The 21,211-nt window shown below is 44.3% G+C and overlaps 1 protein-coding gene and 1 long non-coding RNA gene across 2 annotated transcripts; one reads left to right on the top strand and one right to left on the bottom strand.

Annotated features, from left to right (window-relative positions):
- Positions 1-3,336: 3,336 nt before the first annotated feature.
- LOC117882234 lies at positions 3,337-17,595 on the bottom strand. The gene is made up of 2 exons (XR_004646962.1): positions 16,893-17,595; positions 3,337-3,687 (listed from the first exon to the last, which is right to left on the bottom strand). It is a non-coding gene; the product is annotated as an uncharacterized LOC117882234 (long non-coding RNA).
- Positions 17,596-17,744: 149 nt separating this feature from the next.
- Positions 17,745-19,959, top strand: FOXD3 (forkhead box D3). Its single transcript, XM_034780448.1, has one exon. The coding sequence runs from the start codon at positions 18,529-18,531 to the stop codon at positions 19,720-19,722; it is 1,194 nt and encodes a 397-aa protein (XP_034636339.1). The 5' UTR covers positions 17,745-18,528; the 3' UTR covers positions 19,723-19,959.
- Positions 19,960-21,211: the final 1,252 nt, after the last annotated feature.

Here is a 21,211-nt window from a genome sequence, read left to right as displayed (position 1 = left end):
CATATATAAAATATATATGACATACCAGCTATACACATGAAAGACCTACTTCCTTCTCACATGGGATGGGTCTGATCCTGCAAACCTTTCCTCTCTGAGTAGCCTTTATTCACACAAGTAGTCCCTCGGAATGTAGTGGGACTTAGGGCGTGAGTAAGGACTACTTGTGTTAGTAGGGCTATGTAGGATCCGGCTGGGGCACTGGGCCCTTTTATGGCCCACTCCTGCATTCCTTGCTCGACCAAAACTCCCCCTGGACGTGGAGCTTTGTGTAAATCAGGAGTGCAGGATGGGGCTTTTAGTTAACAGTGAACATAAATTAAAATGGCCGTACATTGTGACACTTCACACCATTGCCCCACGTCAGCTTAAGTCTTCGCCGACGCTGCACAAAAACTATCCCTTAAGGCCATTCACATTGCCGCTGTGTTTACTCAGCAGCTGCAGATGTTGCAGCTTTGACACTGGAATGACCATTGCTTTAGGTCAGGGTTCAGGCAGAAATGAAGAGATAGTAACTAAACGCCTGAAAGAAGCTCCAGTCAAGAAAGAAAAAGACATTATCCATCTCTCTCCTATATGGAAACAAAATTGTACCTCAAAATGTAAACTTAAAAAGACTTAGCTAGAAACTAAGGCCCCAGTTCAGCTTTAGAACATGCTTAACTTTAAGCAGATGCTTAAGTCCCATTAATTTACAGTTAAGCACATGCTTACATGCCATGCTGAATCATAGACTGTGAGAGTCAGCAAATATGGATAGATCTAAGTAAACTAATGTTCTAAAAACAAACTAAATTTATAACAAATGGGCCGATATCCTGCTAGTATCGAATTCAATGGGAGTTTTAGCTTCAGCTTGAGCAGAACTTGACTCATGAACTAAATTTTCATGAGTTTTACCCCCACTCCAAAAAAGAATGATTTGACTATGTGGTAGACATAAGTGAAATATGTATTCAAAGGTTAGAGGTAGGAATCTATGTAATATGACATTATGATGCAGAAGAACTGCTTGGACATACAATTGTTACATGAATCAAACAATTTAAGAGATGGTCACTGGGAGTTTTGAGTGTGCAAGGAATGCAGAATCAGGCATCAGGCATTAATTTCCCATCCATATGGTGATAAAGGAGTAAAAATACATCATTTCAAGGTGGCCCCAGTAATTCTTTTCATTTCATTGCTGCAGAGCAGATCTCCATGCTGTAAGGATCCAAGCCTCTACGGTGTAGAGCACCTTCTGCAAAATGCCATGTACCCTCAGAGGTGGGGGCACTGCATGCCTTGCAGGATTGGGCCCTAGAGCAATATAGACCTTTTCTTGTGCCTCCATTAACTTCAAGGTGGAGCAGGATTAGGCCCCATTTATCTGGAACAAGACAGAGAATGAAAGCAGGAGCTGGGGAGGGAACTTGGAATGACTTGAACTTCCCATCTCACTACATCAAAGGCTGTGTTGGCAGGGCTCTTCTGTGAAAGCATTCATACTGGGGTGACTTACTGGATCAGGAGACCAAATTGGGAGGAGGGGCGAAAGAGGGAGAAAACAAAAATGATTTAGTGATGCAAAATAAAAGATCTGCATCATATTCAGTTCTGTTATGTTTACTGGTTTCCTTATACTTTATAAGACTACTTGACAAAATAAAGCACTAGTTTTTAAAAGTGACTTTTAACAAGGACAGTCCTGGCCTGTAAAAAGAATGACAGCCCATCATGCTAACCAATAGCATTTTGTTGTTTCCCTGTGCTCTCCCGTCTGTCTGCATCCATATGCTGTATTTTGTCTCGTTCTTAGATTGTAAGCCCCTGCGGGTGGGTCAGGGACCACCATTTGTTCTGTGTTAGTACAGCACCTGGTACAATGGGGTCCTGGTCCATGACTAGGAATCCGAGGTGCTGTGGTAATACACATTAATAACAACAAAACAACACGAACATGTCTGAACCCCATACCCTTTACACACCATTATGTCCATCTCCGTAGGCTCATTTCATTCCACCCACAACTCGGGTCCACACTTGGTGTGGTTTTGGGACTGGTGACGGTTAAGGCTGGTTGTTTAACATAAAATAGAAGTAGCCCTAAAAAAAAGGGTCAGGATGGTCTTGTGGCTACAACACAGACCAGCGCATCGGGGAGCTGAGTTCTACTCCCAATTCTGCCACAGACTTCCTGTGTGATCTGGGGCAAGTCATTCAACCTCTCGGTGCCTCCATTTCTTCCCCTGAAAAAATGGGAACAATAGAACTTCCCCCCAGGGCTACTATGAGGCTAAATTCACTAATATTTGTAAAATGTTTTGAGATTATTGGCAGGAAAGGGCCACGTAAGCATGAATGTATTATTCTTACTCTAACTGCAGCCACACTAAGGGGTGAGACAAGCAGTAATGGGATGTAATTAATAAATGGGCTCTGAAGGCTGACTATCAGGACAATCACCTATTAGGCTGTAGAATATTTATCCCAGGGAAGTGGTGGAAGCCCTGTAAATTGGAATTCTTAAAACGAGATTAAACAACACACTAGAAAATGCTGGGAAGGGAAGAATCCTGCACTAGCAGTGGGGGATGGACTAGATAACCTAATAGGTATTTTCCATCTCTACATACTCGCCTGACACCCTGCACCCCAAGAGGTGGGATTCACCCCAAAGGATTACAGGCAGTCAGGGGCGGCTCTAAGTTTTTTGCCCCCCAAGCATGGCTGTCAGGCGGCTTTTGGTGGCACGCTTGCGGGTGGTCCGCTGGTCACGCAGATTCGGCGGCATGCCTGCGGGAGGTCTGCTGGTGCCGCACTTTCAGCGTCCCTGCCGCCGAATTGCCGCCGAAGCCGCAGGACCGGCGGCCCTCCCGCAGGCATGCCGCCAAACGCAGCCAGACTGCTACCCTTACAGCGACCGGCAGGCCGGCCCCCGCAGCTTGCCGCCCCAGGCACGCGCTTGCTGCGCTGGTGCCTGGAGCCGCCCCTGCAGGCAGTGGTACTGCAACCTGCTCTGCTTCAGGATGGGAGCAGCTTTCAAATCCACCGAGGGCTCCCCCATCAACAGAGGCAACTGTAGACATGCACTGAACCAGCACCTTCCCAATCAGAGCTACCTGCTCTGGGGGCTGCACAGACCCCTGCTGGCCACCCAGCAGAGGGTAGGTTGTGACTGCTCTGTACGGATGCTACAACCAGCCCTTTGACAAAGTTCACACCGCAGGACCCCGAGTCACAAGTGAACATAACTTTAGGCTGAAAGTACTGTTAGGAGTTTTTTCTGAATAAGCTGTGCAGGAAGTTGCTCCTTTTAGCCTAAAACGATATTCTAGGGACCGCACCGTATTGGCTGTGACAGCCCCTCTAAATTTTATTTATTTAGATGAGTTTACAAAGCAATTAAGACATTTGGGCAGATATCTTCCCACACGATGTATCATTCAGGGCTTTTTTTTTCTCTTCTCTTCTGGGCAGATACATGTTTTACAGCTCCACAGGCATATTTTCTTTCTGTCCAGCTTCTTAGAATCCATTTAAACATGTCTGTTGAAATCCTCCATCATGCAATATTTTAACAAGATATCCTAAATATGGTCTACTTAAAGACTGTAAATACTGCCTGACATGCTTGATACAATGTTCTTTTCTTGCATCAGTGCTTCATCAGCTGGAGTTCCTCTTGGAAACCCTTCCTAGCTGGACAAAAATAAGAGCATGAAATCAAAACAAAAAATAGTGTCAATTTCATTTAAAGGAAAAAGCCTGATCTCTAGCTATCTAGTTTCTTATATTGGTGAATATTATAGAAAGCATTTGTGAACCTCCTGATCAATTGGGCTGTGCACCTCAGGACTATGTAGGAACTGCACAGGACAAAATCCTCCCCACAGCATGAGGGAAACTGCCGAACAACCAACATTGTACCATAGATCTTCAATAGCATTCATGGACCACCATGTTGCCCCCTTCCCAAGTGTTCCTGCTGGTGGATCTGCACAGGCATGAACCCACTGACCACACCCTAAATCCCTCTCCCCAGCCCATTAAAGAGATTGCTGAAGGACTGAACTCCACAGCATGCTGCCTTCCTTCAGCTCTCTGTCCCTGTGCAGCCTCACTGCATGTTGCCCATCCCTACACTGGTTCTGTTGATTTTGTAGCTCTCAATAGCTGGAAGGATTTGCTGCTAGGGGATTGCAACTCGTAGGGGTTTATATTCAAACAGAATCCCAGAGGTGCATGTCTCTTTTATATAGGCTATATGTGCCTCTAATAAATAAAGTCAATAATCATAATTCATTACTGTTATACACACGGACCAGTGTTGTCTCATTGTTTCCTTCCCCATCTGGTTGTATCAATCTGTGGTCTCTTGTCCTTAGATTGTAAGGTTTTGGGGACAGCAGGAGTGTCTTGTTGTTCTGTGTTTATACAGCACCTAACACAATGGGATCCTGGCACTGACTAGGGCTACTAGATGCTACAATACTAAATAATAATACTTTCTAAGGTCTCCATCCATTTAAGGCCTTGCAACACACACAAAAAGAAAATGCAATTACAAGTCAAACGTTTAATAAAGGCAGACCTACCCAAACCATAGAACCAGACCTGGTAAAGAGCAGTAAATAAACAACCCCACAAACCATGATACATTTAAATGGAAACAACACGCAATGAACACCTTTAGACTCACTCAGCAGGACACCAGAGTAGTGTTTAGGCCTATACTAAAACAGCAGAGCATTCCACACTTGCAGGATCTTGGGGTAGAAGTTACATCCTCTTGGACTGAGACTGCATCTTAGGTTGAATGGCAGTTCTGGCTCCAGCCCCAGTGCTATCAAGTGCCATAACGGGATGTAGGGTAACAGATGGCCTGATTTGAAATGTCATCCCTTAATCATTTTTGACAAACCAAAATAAACTTGCTACCCACCTTCCCAGGCATTATTTGCAGAGATGAAACGTGCCCTACCCACATGAGTTACAAAAACTCTCATTGAGGTCTTTACATCAGTCATGTTGTGGCAAACCTCTTGATTTTTTTCAAAGGCGCTTTTGAAATAAGTACTCCTGTTCTTTTTGCGGATACAGACTAACACGGCTGCTACTCTGAAATTTGAAATAAATAATACTTCAAATGATTCATGGGAAGGCATTAAGAGACTTTAACAGAGTTGGGTGTAGCATAACACACACAGTCTTATTTAAACTCACAAAAGCAAGGAAATGTGTAACTAAGGCAAATAATCTGTGCCTTCCCCCAACTTGTTCTGTTGTGCCCAGCTTCTGTAGCACACGGCATATAGAAGGGATTATTATGTCGCATATCGTATATATTGTTCAGGCTCTTTGCATTAGAGCTGGTTGGAAAATGCTGACTGAAGAGGTTCTGCTGAAAATTTTGACTTTTCATCAAAAAAAAATTGGCTTAAAAAAAAGGTTTTGTTTTTGAGTTTTTCAGTTTTTTGACAGAAATTCTATAGAAAGTAGATACTTTTCACACAAAAAATTGTTTTGTCAAATTACTAATCCTGTGTGTCTATGAAAAACCCAATTTCCAGTTGAAAAAAACAGTTTAGACAGAAGCCTGCCATGCAGTGCATAAGCATGGAGTATCAGAATGGATTTTCAGCAATTCTGTTTTGTGCTATTAAATCAGAACCCTAAAGCTTTTGCTGTTTGAATTGTCTTTGTTTCTACAGGAAAAAAAAGTTCCCATAAAAAACATTTTGAAAACTCTCCAGATAGACAGCTACCTTGTTTACCACAGAAATAAGTGGCTGGGGTGTTTTAAAAATAGAGATTATGGACCTGATTAGATAAATATCTAATATGGAGCTTAACCTGCCCTATGCATATTGAGTGAAATTCAGGGGGCCCATAAAAAGGCATAAAAAGGCATATGAGCCACTTAAGTCCCACCGAGGTCCTATTTTGAGGACTTTGGTGATTCACAGACCTTGTGTTGGCCTGCACAGGGGAAAATGTCCCAAATTAGGAATTAATAATATTCATTGTGAGGGGGAACAATATTGTCAGAGTAATTCTATTTACTGTAGTAACATTTCAACACTTGACTTTCTCTATTTAATAAAGGGAATCAAGGATATTATCCACATGGCAGAATAACAGCCTACAAAACCGTATCCTGAAAGACAAACAAAGTCTGTTTTGGGCCCAGGAAAACAAGAGTAGAAAGAGTAGAGCTGACTTCACTGGAGGTTTTGCCTGTGTCAGGATTTCAGGCTCTGGCCCTGACTACTGATTTTAAAAAAGCCCTGAGCCAGATCATGGTCTGCCATGAAAAAGCCCATGGGAGGGGAGAAATTACAGAGCAATATCTATGAATTGACAGTCAATGAGTTTTTGTAGCTTCATCCTGCTGGGTAGAAGGTTAGGTAGATCCCTAGAGGAGTCAGTGTTTTTATTCTGGCTGCATAGATATCCCAGCTTCCATAGAGAAATCCCAGCCATTTGCAAAAGGCTGGGGTGTCCTCTGGATGGAGGGGCCAGTGCCTCTGGCCTTCTCATGACCTTACTCTGCTTTGACAGTCTGGTTCCCTGAGGAGACAAGCCACCATCGCTTCCTCTCCCACCCCTGTACCTCACCTCCTTTTTTCATGAAGAAGGTGAGGACTTGATCTGGTGTTAGCTTTAATGGAAATTTTCCTGGGGGGTTGCCAAGGTACAGTACCTCATAGAGCCACTATCCCCAGCCACACTCACTCAGTCCATCAACAACTTGAGCCACAATCTGGTGGTATTCCTACAGGGCCTTATGGTTTACATTTACACAGATAACGCACAGTAATGGAGGATAGGTCCATCAATGGCTATTACCCAAGATGGGCAGGGATAGTGCCCCTAACCTCTGTTTGCCAGAAGCTGAGAATGGGCAATAGGGGATGGATAACTTGATGTTTACCAGTTCTCTTCATTCCCTCTGAAGCACTGGCATTGGCCACTGCGGAAGACCGGGTACTAGGCTAGATGGACCTTTGGTCTGACTCAGTATGGCCGTTCTTATGTCAGATAGAGGAGGATTACACTACATGGGGTTCCTCCTCTTCAGTAGTTTAAGGTCTATCGAAAGGGATTTCTGTTCCTTTCCTCCCTTCTCCTCTAGAGCCCATTCAACCACCCGCATCCCTTCAGCACATGGAGAAATCCCAGAGCTTAGAAGGGGAATGATTAAGTGAATGTGCCTCTCCACTGGCACCAACTCTTCCTTACCCAGTCATACACCTCTTCTCCCAACCCCAAAATCCTCCAATGAGGGAGGACACACATAGGGGCTTCCTTTGAGTGCTGGGGCAGTGGACATATCACATTGGCTCAACTCCCTACCCCAACCCCTGATACAATATGGAGCAAAAACGCCCCTTTCCCAATCCTTTCATTTCCTTTGTGAGCAAAAAAGATGAAGAGGATGATCTGGCTTTTGTGAAGACTACAGGATTGAACTCTATGATTTGTTCCTATGTATTTGATTAGTTATGCCTTACCATATAGAGGCTTCCTGCTATAATAGACATTGGATAAAGTCTGTTTAGAAGAGGAGCTGTTTCCATTTGCTATTGATATTCCAGTCTGCTTTTATATAAAATATAAAAATGAGAAAATGCACATCCATTTTGGAGCAGCTGTTAGAGGATGACTAGGATATCTAGCAACTGCAGAGAGAGCACTTGAGAGATTTACTTTTAAGTCACTGTTTACATAAGACACTTTTGTATCTGCTGTGATCTGTTGCATATTAACTTATCATATAGGGTGCTTGCTAGCCAAAATGCTTATGAAAATCTGTGGAATAAATTCACAGCATGTGTGTAGTAACTTGTCCATGTTTGGGTCTGAATGTCTGCCACATGTGCATGTCTTTTCAAGGCAAACAAAATGTACCTGCTCTCTTAGCCACTCCATGTTGGAGTGAATGGGATTTTCACTTGCCACCAGGTCCAAATTGTCTAAACTAACTATGCATTTTTCTTCAAAGACAAAGCATCTAAGAAGACACTTCTGTGGGAAAAGAAGCACTGGCTTTCCTAAAGAGAGGATTCCACTGAGGAGGGTTGAGAAATCCCTGTAGGATCTTTTCTTACCCTTTGTAACACCACAAGCACCATAAGATTTCAGTTCAAATAGAAAAAGGGAAATAGCCACATGGCACCAATTAGATGGGTGATTTCTTTAGGGGTGAAACAGGTGGGTGGGTTTGATTAGAGCTGAGCAGATAATTTGTAACAAATAATTGATTTGATGAACTTTGCCTCTCTGTCCATCCACAAACATTACTTGATGGTATTTTTCATGAATTTGACTCTATTAATTGCTAGTTGATACTTTATATAGAACATCTGAGCTGTGTTCTTAGTTGTAATTGATCACATAGTATTCCTGTTCCCTAATTGGATGAGCAGGTTTCCAGTATAAATACTAGTGAAGTGCTCATTTACTATTCATTAGACTGGGGCATGTAGATTTAAAATTAGCTTTTCACAAGTAGTCCTTCTTGCTAGTATAATTCAGTTGTATGAACATCCATAGGCAGTGACCACAAAAGGGGAACTAGTATAAAGAGCCTGAGCAAATAGATAGTTGAAGTCAAATTAATATTTTGGGAGGGTTATTAAATTAATATATTTATATAACATTTTATTTATTTGTCTGTCAGTTTTACATAAATTACCCATTCTAGACTTGGTGTTTATATTCCCTTTAAATCATGCATGGAGACGATCCCCAAGGAGGAGAATAAAACACACTGGTTCAGTGTCTAACCATGTAGAATCATGCAGCATCAACACATTATTAAAGGGACACTTTAAAATAAATCAAACTACTGTCTGAAAATGTTTTACCCATTATTGTTATAATAAAAATCACAGTAATTTAAAGAAATTGGAGATTATATGTGTTTCCAGTGTGCTGATTTTGTGCATGTGACAGCACTTTGATAGGCGGTTAGGCCCTGATCTTGCAATCAATTAGGCCAGGGAGTAACTATGCAGGGGAGTAGCACTATTGACTTCAGTAAGACTATTCATAAAGTAATCTGTAGTTTTGCAGGCTTGGCTGCTTAGTTAGTCAGTTTCTCTTTTGGTGTGTGTAGACCTTTCACAGGCTAACAAGGGAAATTAAAAATTGAAGCATGAAAAGGTGACTACAAATCCACAAAAATTGCCCAGGATGGAATCAGAGGCAGTCCTAAGTACCAGAAACTACTTGTAAGCACTTTTTAGAAATGGACTAGGTTTCTAGGGGACAGTGCTTTATATGGTGTATTGAGTCATGAGTTTGTCAAAGCAACACTAAAAGGTGTCCCTTGTGCTAAAGAACAATAAGATGGTTTGCCTTATGTGTTTGCCTCTGGACTCACAGGTTTGTTTGTTTTTCAAGGAGAGAACTTGTTTTTACTCGATCAGCATCATAAAACAGAAGGTGGTTTCAGAGACTGGTCCTGGGAGAGGGGGCAGCAGTTCCCTTCCTTCCAGGAGAAATGTATTAGTAGGGCGCTGCTTCCCAGGAGAGTATTCACTGACATCAGCTGGTCTTTAGAGTCTTCCCTCCTGTGTCCGAGAGGGAAAGAGGCTTACGTCATATAAAGGCCAGTGGGACACTCACCCAGCCGATCTGCCCCAGCACCATGAAGCTGGTAGGAGGTTTCTGTTTACAGCAGATCAGATCCGAGTAAACACCTCCCCTTAAGGACGGTGTCCTTGATTCTGCTGAGACTTCCTTCTTGGATCGCGTGTCACTTCGTAAAGAATCAAATACACGCGAGACAGGCTCCCCTGTTACACCACTCGCTTAGTCATCCCCTTGAGTCTATCCCACCTGATTCGATCCAATGGGACAAACTGAGCCCTGTTGAAAGGCAGCACAGTTGTATCAGGGATGAATTTGACTCCGTGTATCTAAACTTTCCCACAGTGTCCTGTAGCTTCTCTCAAAGGGACTTGGCACCCTCAGTCTTAGGAGCCGTTTAAAGGGAGAGAATCCCCTTTATTGTCTCAAGATCAGGGGAGTTTTCCAAGTCGCCGTCCAAGCGTCAGTTTGATCACTGAGAGCTCCCTGCGTTTTGGCCGAGAACAGCTGAAGTTGTGGATTAGTAAAAGGCAAACCTGCCCGGAAATTCATCTCGCGATTATGGTTGACACCAGGCTCATCCTAAGCGGGGTCTGAAAGCAAAACTCAGCACTAGGCGTTTCCTTGGATGAACAAGATTCGCTGGTTATTTTAGTCAAGAATTTTAAGCCTATCAAAACTTCTGAGGACGCCAGTTCGGTTCTCCAGTTCGGTAGCTGAGATATTAGGAATAACGGATTTCCCTTTGGCAGCCCTTTTCTCTCCCACTTTAGTGGAGTGTTTTAGGAGAAATACCTCATCAGAAGCTTTTGCCTGGCATTAGGAATAGCGACCTTGGCAGGTCCTTACAACACGGACGGTCATGTACAGTGTGTGTGTGTGTCTATATATGATATACTCATGCTGTACTGTATATGCCGTTCACAATATAACCTGCATACATAAGAATGAAATTTGTATGAGATATAAATATACTTGTTTAAATGGTATTCCCAAGCTTGTATATGGGAGGCATTTTTGCACATTTAGATCCAGAGCAAAGAGGAATTGTAAAATAAAATACTTTGAAAAAAATGCACAACTGTACTTTCACAATAGCATTAGTAAATATCCAGATTTTATTTAAACTGGCTGCATTTTCGATAGGATACCCATTTTGATTTTTTTTGAGAGAGAGAGAAATATATATTTTTCCTTAGCTGAAGCATATTAAATAATGGCTTAAATACGAATGTGTGTCTGGTTATATATTTCAGGTGGAGTTTCGTGAGTCAGACCCATCAAGTCAATGTTAATCTTGAGTGTATAATATTCTTCAGAATCCTACGGGAAGTTCTGAGGATAGATGTCACTGGGAAATGTAACATTAAAAGTATATAAATAGCCCTATGTGATATGTGCCGCCGCTAATCTCGTTTTATCCACCTGATGCGATCTTTAAGCGAGTGTCTACAGTGAGATTTGCAAATCCACCTTTAAATCTCTGCTTGAATGATTGCAGAGGGATGATAAATGTTTCTAGGACAGAGGCCCGATCCTGCATTTCCCAACCGTTTAACCGATGGTTAAAGCAACACGGAGCAAAGGGGAGTTTCCAAAGTTACTGCCAGGGAGGCAAGAGAGAGGATCCGATACCTCTTCCAGCTTCATTCCGTACACCTGTGATCTGCTCGAAAACAGGCGAGGATCTCACCAGAGTTACTGTAGCAGCGATTTTCTTGCAATTAAAACAATAGGGCTGCTGACTGATGCTCTGGGAGCATTGACCACTACGGGTGGGGAGATGCTTTCCCATTAACTTCCAAATTCTGCTGGGAGTAACTTGTCACCTCGTAAGAGGGCGATTAGCGTGTGCCCCAGTGTATCGGAGCGCTCCTGGGGAGGGGGAGGTTTATCGGATTCCTATCGGGTTCGAACTTGGAGTTCACTAAAAGTGAATTTAGCCTAAATAATGAATCGATCTAAATTTAAACAGAGGAATGGAATTGCTCTAAAAATAAATTAGCAGCTGCCTTCTCCGCATCCTCCTCCTATGGTGAAGAAAAGGGGGGTGGGGGCTGAAAGTATCTCCGCACAAGTTTAATAAATAAGCGGCCCCTGCTGACCCTGCGAAGAACAGATAAACACACCCTCCTGTCGGGCAGGGCCGGGCACTCGAGTGTGTGCCCACCCCAAGATGATCTGTCAGAGAGTAGATCAGGAGGCACCAGGCGGAGGGGATCTTGTGCCATCCAGCTTGGACTCCGCTGACAAAACTGAGCTTTACTGGGGCTGGGAAATCCGGAGCCTCTGAAAGTGACAACCCCTTGGCACTGCGCGGGGGCTTTGTTTTCTCTGTAAATGCCCGGTAAGGGCAACCACTGATAGATGAGTGGATGGTCCAGGACTGTCTTCTGAGAGGCCAGGGGAGGCACTGGTGTCTGTCCAGGTTTCCCCTGCTCCCCTTCCCGCCCCACCCCCTTATAAAAGGCACCTCGCTGTTAGCCAGATTTATATACAGTGTGGCCGCCCGGTTGGGTGCTTGTCTTCACTGTTTTTCAGTCCGATCCCTTACAGGAGGGCAGATCATCTGTTGCGCGGCTAGGGGTGTTATCATTCCACTCCCCATCCATCCTCCAACCTGAGGAGTACCCGAACTTCCATACAACCCCCCTTTCCCATGTGTGTAGCCAGGGCAGAGTTTTCTGAGGACAGGCAGGACTTTCCCTTTGAACCGACGGGCCCCACACATGCCGATTGGACATACTGCAACTCAAAACATGACCTTTAAAAAAAAATGAAAGCGTGGGGCCCACAATAAACAACTACATCCTTTCGAGAAACTGCAGTGGATGTCCTGCGGCTACCTGGATTGCTGGTGCTGAAACGCAATCTTTGGGGGAGCCGGGGACACGTGCCCTTCCTGGCCCCCTTTTGCTACAACTATGTGAGGACCAGCGGGTGGGGGAGAGATGGCGGGCACAGCTCACAGACCCGTCCCGCGGGACAGCAGCCCAGCTTCAGGGGGAAGTAGGAGGGGCCGTTAAACCAGTGGATGGGTTTGAACCTAGAGGTAGCTAGAAAGGCGCTAGCGCTGGCAGGGGAGCTGGGAGAATTTGGGGGGGCTGAGAGCCATTGACCCAAACTGTCAACCCAGCATATAACGAAAACCACTTCAAGCCAAGGGGTGCGGCAGCACCCCTACTTCCAGCACCTCTGAGCGTTGGTGCCTGGAAGCGGCCGATGATTAATGCTGTGCAAATGGGATGTGCTGGCCAACCCCAGCCTGCTCCGGGCAGCGGGAGCTCGCCCAGGCTCCTCTACAAGCCCGGGGGTTTGGATCTCGGCAGCGTTCTATATTCCTGGCTTGTCTCTTTTATTCTTTTGTGCTCGGGCGTGTTGTCCTGGCCAGCGGTGTGAATGGGGGTTTTGTAAACCGGGACAGATAAAAATGAGCAACATCATATTGTTTGACAGAATGATCCAGGATGATAAAGTGCCTGCTCCGAAGGGGGTGAAAATGGTTGAATTCCTAAAAAACAGACCGAAGCTCGCGCTCTCTGCCTGCAGTAGCCTAGAGGAATCTGCCGAGTGCACCAGACAGGCTCACGTCCAACCCGCTCTTGTTCAATGGGAAAGTCTTTTTATTTAAAAAAAAAAAAAAAAGGCAGTTCCGGCTCGGGACCCCCCTTCTCCTCGTGGCAGATGAAAAGCACAATTTTCGAGAGAAAGGCTCGTTTTGATTAAATCTGACATGCTGCTGATAACTCCATGCTAATGTGAAATAATTAACATAATAGCCATAATTAAAAGCACGCTAACAATGCCATAAATTTATCACACAATTTTACTAGCTTTCTGCCCCTAACTGCTCTCTCATCGTTAATTAAACGTGTTGCCTTTTACAAAATGGATGTTTATACATTTCCAATACAAATAAATCCGCAACCGCGTTGGAAACATGACCAATTTTGTTTTACCCGGTGGTCTCCCGGCTTTATGGGCGATTTGTTGCGATTAAAACATCCTTTGCAAATAGTGTTTTTTAAAAAGGTGCCGATCCATAAAATGGTTTGGAAATCAGCATCTTTCTACAAGCCGGGGGTGGAAAAAGATAGAGAGAGAAGGAAGGGGACACAAGCTACCCACTGTCCGCGGCCATGAGAATGAATTTGGACGTGGGATCCTTATCCCTGCTTTGGGGTGGAGATCTGCCCCCCGCCCGTGCTTTCAGTGGCACCTTAGAGTAAACTACCTCTTCCACCCCGCCCCCCACTTACAGTAACACTGTGAAAATGTATTTACAAATACTTGCAAAGGGGACAATAAAGGCAGACGTGGATAATAAACATCAGCCCAAGAGCACGGGGCACCGACATCTCAACCAGGGTCAGTTTCATTTCAGTAACAAGACTGTCATCGAGAGCTAAGCAACTAACCTCACCCCCATTTTGGCCACATGATTTTTTTTTTTAAGATCGGTTTTGACAGTAGGACTATCCTCCTCCCCCCCCCCCACAGACTTATAACAAACCACAATGCTCGTCTAATCCAGGTCAGGTCAACGATTTATATAACTCATTAGTGAAAGTAATAGGCTTAAGGAGATGAAAGAGGACACCTTTGATTCCTCTTTCCTTTAAAACGATTACAGGAAAAGGATCTGCCCCAGCATTGCAATTTCTCCCCACCCCACCCCCAAAAGTCAGCCTCCGGATTTTATTTTTTACTCGCTCTTCACCCAAAATTTTGCTTTGCCTTATTAGAACCAAATTGAGTTGTAATTAATTTCCCCCTCTCTATCATAAATTGTCCAATCTTCGCTTTCCTGGATGCTAGATGTGTCTCTATTTGACTCCATATCGATCTGGACTATGCAGTTTTCTTTTCTCCTGTTGCTAAATCTCTTTGTATACCCCCCCCCCATTTTTTCCAATCCCTTGCGCGCACGCTACCCTAATCATTTTAGTGCTTTGCTGTGTACATCCCCTGGTTTTAGTCCATGTTAATCCTTTAAATTTTAGTAGATTAGGTAGCTGCGTGCCATCCCTCTCTACCAGATTCATTCTGGGAAAGTTTGCTTATTATTATAAAAGGTTTCTTCCTCTCCCTTCCCCCAATCCTGGCTAAACTCGGGCCTAATGATGGAAGACTTATGGGTTTAATAACGAACTGCAATTAGTCTTAAAACAGGATTTACTTCACGCCCAAATATTGTCAGATGGACAGGAGCACAGGTTCCTAAACACTTTCCTATAGCTTTGCCACTTCTACCAGTTCTGCACTTCTTAATCGTTCAGTTCTGCAGGGAATTCTTGCAACACAAATGTTACCGCGCCCCCCCCCCCATATCATAACAATGTTTTCCATAATGCCGGGCAAGACAGAGAGAGACCCATAAACACAAGCGTCCGTGGCAGAATTAAGAGCTGGACTTGCAGTGGTCCAGCTTTGACCCAAAGCATGTCAAAATTGCAAATCACTTCCTTTGCCCCCAGATCTAAATCGATTTTAAAAAGAGGGGAACTGAGAAGTGCAGGATATGAAGGGTCAGGGGAGAAACCTGAAGCACACGAGTCTAAGATCTCCATTTCGAGTCGAAAAGTTTCTGTGAAAGAGATGGGCCCCCTATCAGATGGTAACACTGATTGAACAAGAGATTAGCACAATAGATCTCTAATCGAGGGGAGACGTTTCTTTTCACGCTAAGCACCGTAATTAATGGTATGAATCAATTAATTTGACTTTTATTGTGTCGAAGAAAAGCTCAACAAATGAAACGGTGGGTTTTCAGAGTTGATCTCCCCCCACCACCCCCGGGAGATTTCAGAGAGAGATAGTCTAATATACATACACGCGCACAGAGAATCCTGTTTGTGTCTCTGTATGTCAATGGCAGGACAAATTCAGCTCCCTGCGAGAAGGCTCGGCCAAAGCTCCAGCAGGGTTTTAAAGCACCAGTGGAAGAGCTTTGTTGTCCAGATGGCAAAATATAAATTAGGATCATTTGGAGAAAGCGCAAAGAAGACACAAGACGGCAATCAATAAAGCACAGATACACACACAGAAAAATCATCGAGAAAAACATTGGCTTTCAAAGCACCGAGCGACGCTTCTGTGTAGAGAGGGAGAGCTGGGATAGTGCAATGTTGTGGGCTTGCTTTCTTGTCTAAAATCTTCCTGGGCTGTGTGCGAGGGTTTTTCGTTTGTCTGTTTCTTTGTTTGTTTTAATAATGCATAGAGAGAGTCATTCTAACTCTAAAACAACCTTATTTCAGCACAGGAAAGGAAAGATATTTTTCCTCTCTCTCAAAACTTAAAATAATACATATGAGAGTTTGACTTTTTTGGTTAGACACATTATAATGGTATTTTTATCTTTGCATTTTAAGTGTTGTCACTTTTTAAAAAAAAAAAACCCATTCGTTAAACTTTTGCTAGGTCAGACCCAGCCATCAGATTTATTTGGATGAAGATCTGTCCTGAAAATTAATGCTCACATTTTATCTCGACTACTTTCCATTCCTCCCAATATAAAAACAACAGATTTAGCGCAAGTGTTAACGCCAAGTAGCCAGCGCGGATTATTTAAATAGCAATACTGTACTGTATACCTAGAGTATATATTGAAGCAAGTTTGATTAAGATCTTCTCCCCACTGGGTAGGGGATAAATCAATCTATCTGTTGCCAAACGTCTTCTGTAAAATATTTCATCAGAGCTTTACTCATCAATATTTTTATCCCACTAAAACGAGCGCTGTTCTATAGTTGTGATATTCACCTGCTCTTAGTAGGGTAAAGTGAATCTCACATTTTTGTTTGAACCGAATAAACCTTTCAGGCATCGGAAAGCAATTGACATGGTCCCCCCTCCCCTAATTGTTAATAGAAAGGTGGGGAGGGTTATTGATTTCCCTTTGTGGACGGTTATATGTTCTTTTTAGGCAGGGAGGGATCTTAATGGAAGACCAATATGTTAATACAGACATTACCGATCTCTCTGATTTATTTTAAAGGGGGAAGGGGGCGGAGGGAAGAGTTTATGTGCCCTTTCGAACAATAATTGCTCATCGGAAATTGTTTTATCCTTTTGCAGTTTTCTACTTAAATATATTTTTTAAAATCCAAAACACATACGATCGTTCAAACAATACACAGGGATTAAAAAAAAAAAGGAAAGAAAAGAAAACCACTGAGCAAACCGTTTCCGACCTACCCAGGTGTTATTATTCTCAGTTTAAACAGATCCCCTTGGCACAAAAGAAATAGAATTTGTAACCCTACCTCCCCCTCTTTGGAGCCCCCTTTCCTTGGGACAAGGCTTACCTTGCACTCTGGTGAATAGAGTCTTCACATTCACACACTCCCTCATTTCCTACTTTTTCATATGCTAACGCTGGCAATGATTATGTCGTTAACACCTCTGCCAAAAAAAAAAGGCAGCTAAAGGCTTCTTTATTTATAGTTTCCCTTTGTTATTTTACGTCTTTTTTATTTCTCTCTGCAACTAATCTAATAGATTAATCAATAGCCATTTTCTGATCTTCGGTTTCCAGCTGATGCTGCTGTTGGAAAAAAAACCCCACCGGAAAGTGATTTCAGAGCCAAAAGTTGTTGTTGTTAAGCATTAATATGATGATGCAGCCGTTTAGTGTATATTTGGTCAGAGGCGATGGTGCTCATAAAACATATTGGCAATGCCTACACTGTTCAGGTTCTACTCCTGACCTTTGGCATTTCGCAGGGTGTTTGCATTTAAATAAAAAAACAGCACTAACTTTTTTTTTAATGCTAAAATCAGAATGGTTGTTCTCTCGCTCTTTTGCCAGTTCATAGAATTCCAGCATTATCATTGTTGAAAAAAGCTCCAGTCATCATGTAATAAAAATGAAATGCTTCTAACCTGTAATCTTAGATAAAGGCAGACTAATGGTTTCACACTGATATAGTCCTATTTTGGAGTCCCTACCTAGCGTGAAGGGAGGCTGTGGGCTGAAGTGATGCTTGTATATGATCATGATAAGTAGAGCCACTGTTGTCTCTTTGTTGACAATTCCATGAAACAACTTGAGTTTTGCATGGCTTAACAGTGGGGCGCCTGACGTCAGGCGGTCACGTGGCCACGCCTCCTAGTATATCTTTAACTGGAAAGTAATCTATCAGCCAGTCTTTAAAAAAGGACTTTCAAAGTGGCAAGTGAGTTCTTATAACACCCTGATTTCCCCCCTCCCTCTCTCTCCGCGTCTAGAAATACCTTTCCCCCTCCCTCCAAAAAGGGGAAAGAGAAACAAGAGAGAGGAAGTGTGTGTGGTGGTGGGGGGAAGCTACTGAGAGGACTGAAGCAAGACACCCTTTAAGAGAAGAGGTGGAAAGGCTGAGTTTAAAGAGATCTAACCTGCAGCAGCAGCTCAGATGAGCAGTAGAGGAGTTTTGATCGGATCCCAGTTGCTTGCTGGGGAAGCCACCAGCCCAGCTGCTAGAGGCGTTTGATCTGATCCCATATGTCTGCTGGGGGAAGCAGGAACCGGCAGAGACGTTTGATCCCAAATACCTGCTTATAGGAACCAGTAAAGGAGTTTGAACTGCTGGGGAAGCCGCCACGCTCAGCAGAAAGGAATCGGCGGAGGAGTTTGACCTGATGCCGGGTACCCTGTTGGAGAAGCCCCCAAGAAGCCCAACACCTCCAAGAGGAGTTTGATCTGATCCCAGATGCCTGGTGGAGAAGGCACCGAGCCCCGCAGACAGGGGACTTTGGTGTGATCCCAGGTACCTGTTGGGGGAAGCCACCAAGAAGCCCAGCAGCTGGGGAGGGGGGGGAGGTTGAGCTCAGGTGCCAGCTGGAGAAGCCACCAAGCCCAGCTCACCTCTTTCTCCCCCCTTTCCCCTCCCCTCCCGTCACACTTTTTCTTTCCCCCCCCCAGCCCCCTCCCTTTCCCCTGTGCCCCCCTTCCCCTGAGCGGTGATGACCCTGTCAGGCAGCAGCAGCACCAGCGACATGTCCGGCCAGACCGTCCTGACGGCCGAAGATGTGGATATCGACGTGGTGGGAGAAGGGGACGAAGGGCTGGAGAAGGACAGCGACGGCGAGGCCAGCAGCCCGGCCGGGCTGCACCTGGAGGAGGCGGAGGAGCTGCTGCTCCCCAAGGAGGCGGGGGCAGGAGGGGAGCGCAGCGGCAGCCCGGCGGAGGCCACCCCTAGCGGGGCGGCGGACGGGGGCAAGGGGGCAGGCAGCGGCGGCGGCGGGGTGGGGGAGGACGGCGGCGGGGCCCTGCCGGGGCAGAGCAAGCCCAAGAACAGCCTGGTGAAGCCGCCCTACTCCTACATCGCGCTCATCACCATGGCCATCCTGCAGAGCCCGCAGAAGAAGCTGACGCTGAGCGGCATCTGCGAGTTCATCAGCAACCGCTTCCCCTACTACCGGGAGAAGTTCCCGGCCTGGCAGAACAGCATCCGCCACAACCTCTCGCTCAACGACTGCTTCGTCAAGATCCCCCGCGAGCCGGGCAACCCGGGCAAGGGCAACTACTGGACGCTGGACCCCCAGTCCGAGGACATGTTCGACAACGGCAGCTTCCTCCGCCGCAGGAAGCGCTTCAAGCGCCACCAGCAGGAGCACCTGCGCGAGCAGACGGCGCTCATGATGCAGAGCTTCGGCGCCTACAGCCTGGCCAGCCCCTACGGCCGGCCCTACGGGCTGCACCCCGGCGCCTACCCGCACCCGGCCGCCGCCGCCCTGCAGTACCCCTACATCCCGCCCGTGGGGCCCATGCTGCCCCCGGCCGTGCCCCTGCTGCCTTCCAGCGAGCTGAGCCGCAAAGCCTTCAACTCCCAGCTCAGCCCCAGCCTCCAGCTGCAACTCAACAGCCTCAGCGCCGCCAGCTCCCTCATCAAGTCGGAGCCCAGCAGCCGGCCCTCGTTCAGCATCGAGAACATCATCGGGGTGTCGGCCACCAGCTCAGGGAGCAGCGCACAGACTTTCCTCCGGCCCCCGGTCACCGTCCAGTCCGCCCTCATGGCCCACCAGCCGCTGTCTCTCACCCGGACCACAGCAGCCATTGCCCCCATCCTGAGCGTGCCTACAAACATTATCTCGGGACAGTTCCTGCAGCCCGCAGCGTCCGCGGCAGCCGTGCAGGCAAAATGGCCAGCCCAGTAATTAAGAACTGCCCCGGGCTCAGTGCTGATTCTTTGCTTTTTTTATTATTATTATTTTATATCCATCTATCTATAAATAAGAGACTCGAGGGGGGCGGAAACCCCAACCTCTCTTCCTATCAATCAGAGACAAAACCCCTGGACGCTAACAAAATCAAACTAAAAAACTGCAGTGTACAAGCAAAAAAAAAAAAAAAAAACAACCAACCCCCCAAACTAAAAAAAAAAAAAAAAAAAAGCCAAACACACGCACAATCACATAAGGAATGCTTTCTGTACAGGTAAAAAAAAAGAAAGGAAAGAAAAGAAAAATCCAACCAACATTTGTACATATTTGTATTAAAAATTATTGACTTTACTTTTGGGGTTTTTATTTTTTTAAAAAGGCAACTAACAGGAGGGATTAGGAGCTTTGAACTTTCACTTTTTTTGAAGGTTCTTACTCTCCAAACAGTTTTATCTGAAAGAACAAAAATGTATTAAAAAGTGGGGGAAATTTTAAATATTAAACAAACAAAATTTTGGGGAAAAAAGGACAAAAAACCAGTCATTCTATTATAGAAGTCTGTTTATATATGAATGAATATATGTATTCTAAATGTTATTCCTTCGTGTTGTACACAACTTTGTAAATAAATTTTTAAAATGCTGTTCCTTGTGTTATTTGATAATTATATACTATAAATATATATATAAAGAGAGTCTGATCGGGTGACAATTTAGATGTATAATGTATAAATGAGAAGATATTTTAAATGATTGAAACTAACTAACCTTTTCTGTAAATACCTAACTTTCCCTTTAATTCAAATAACCTTTCCAGGAGTTGTTGTTAAATAACATGCTAGTTATGTTAGTTATTGTTTCTATAGATCTTGACTAATTTAAGATCCCAGATTTGTTTAGTGCCTGCCATAATAAAACAGACGATTAGTGCAGATAACTTCCGTTTATTCAGTCTAAATTATCAGCGCAATTGCCCAGTGAGCAGGAAAGCAATCCAGTTGCAATACAGAAAGGTTTGCCATGGCAAAATCTAATTTTAAATCAACAGTATAAAAATAAAACATTATCGCAATTAGATTATGTTTGAGACGCATTAACGCTTTAGAACGTGAGATAATATTTCCCCAAACCGCATTATTTTTCTACTATGACTATGTGTATATAAACAGTCAGTTAAAGTAGCACAAAATTCATAATACCTATCATTATTCTGAATATACTTTGTATGTGCATTTCTTTACAATTTTAAAAATGCAGTATTAAATTAAACCTTATGGCAATCAAAAGATTGTTACTAATTTATTTTGCGGTAGAATTAATATGTGTGCTCAACCAATCTAGTTGTATGAATCTTTCATTATTAATATAAGGCAAATATTATATTATTAAACAGCTGAACCTATATTTGAAAGAAAAAGAAATAACCTTTATCATATGAGAATTTTAAAATATATTTGCGATCATTTTATGTTATCGACTCCTAA

The sequence above is a fragment of the Trachemys scripta genome, chromosome 8, assembly GCF_013100865.1.
Source record: "Trachemys scripta elegans isolate TJP31775 chromosome 8, CAS_Tse_1.0, whole genome shotgun sequence".
NCBI classification, from domain to species: Eukaryota; Metazoa; Chordata; order Testudines; family Emydidae; genus Trachemys; species Trachemys scripta.
The sequence above is the reverse complement of the archived record's forward strand: the minus strand, read 5'-3'. Positions and strand labels throughout refer to the sequence as shown.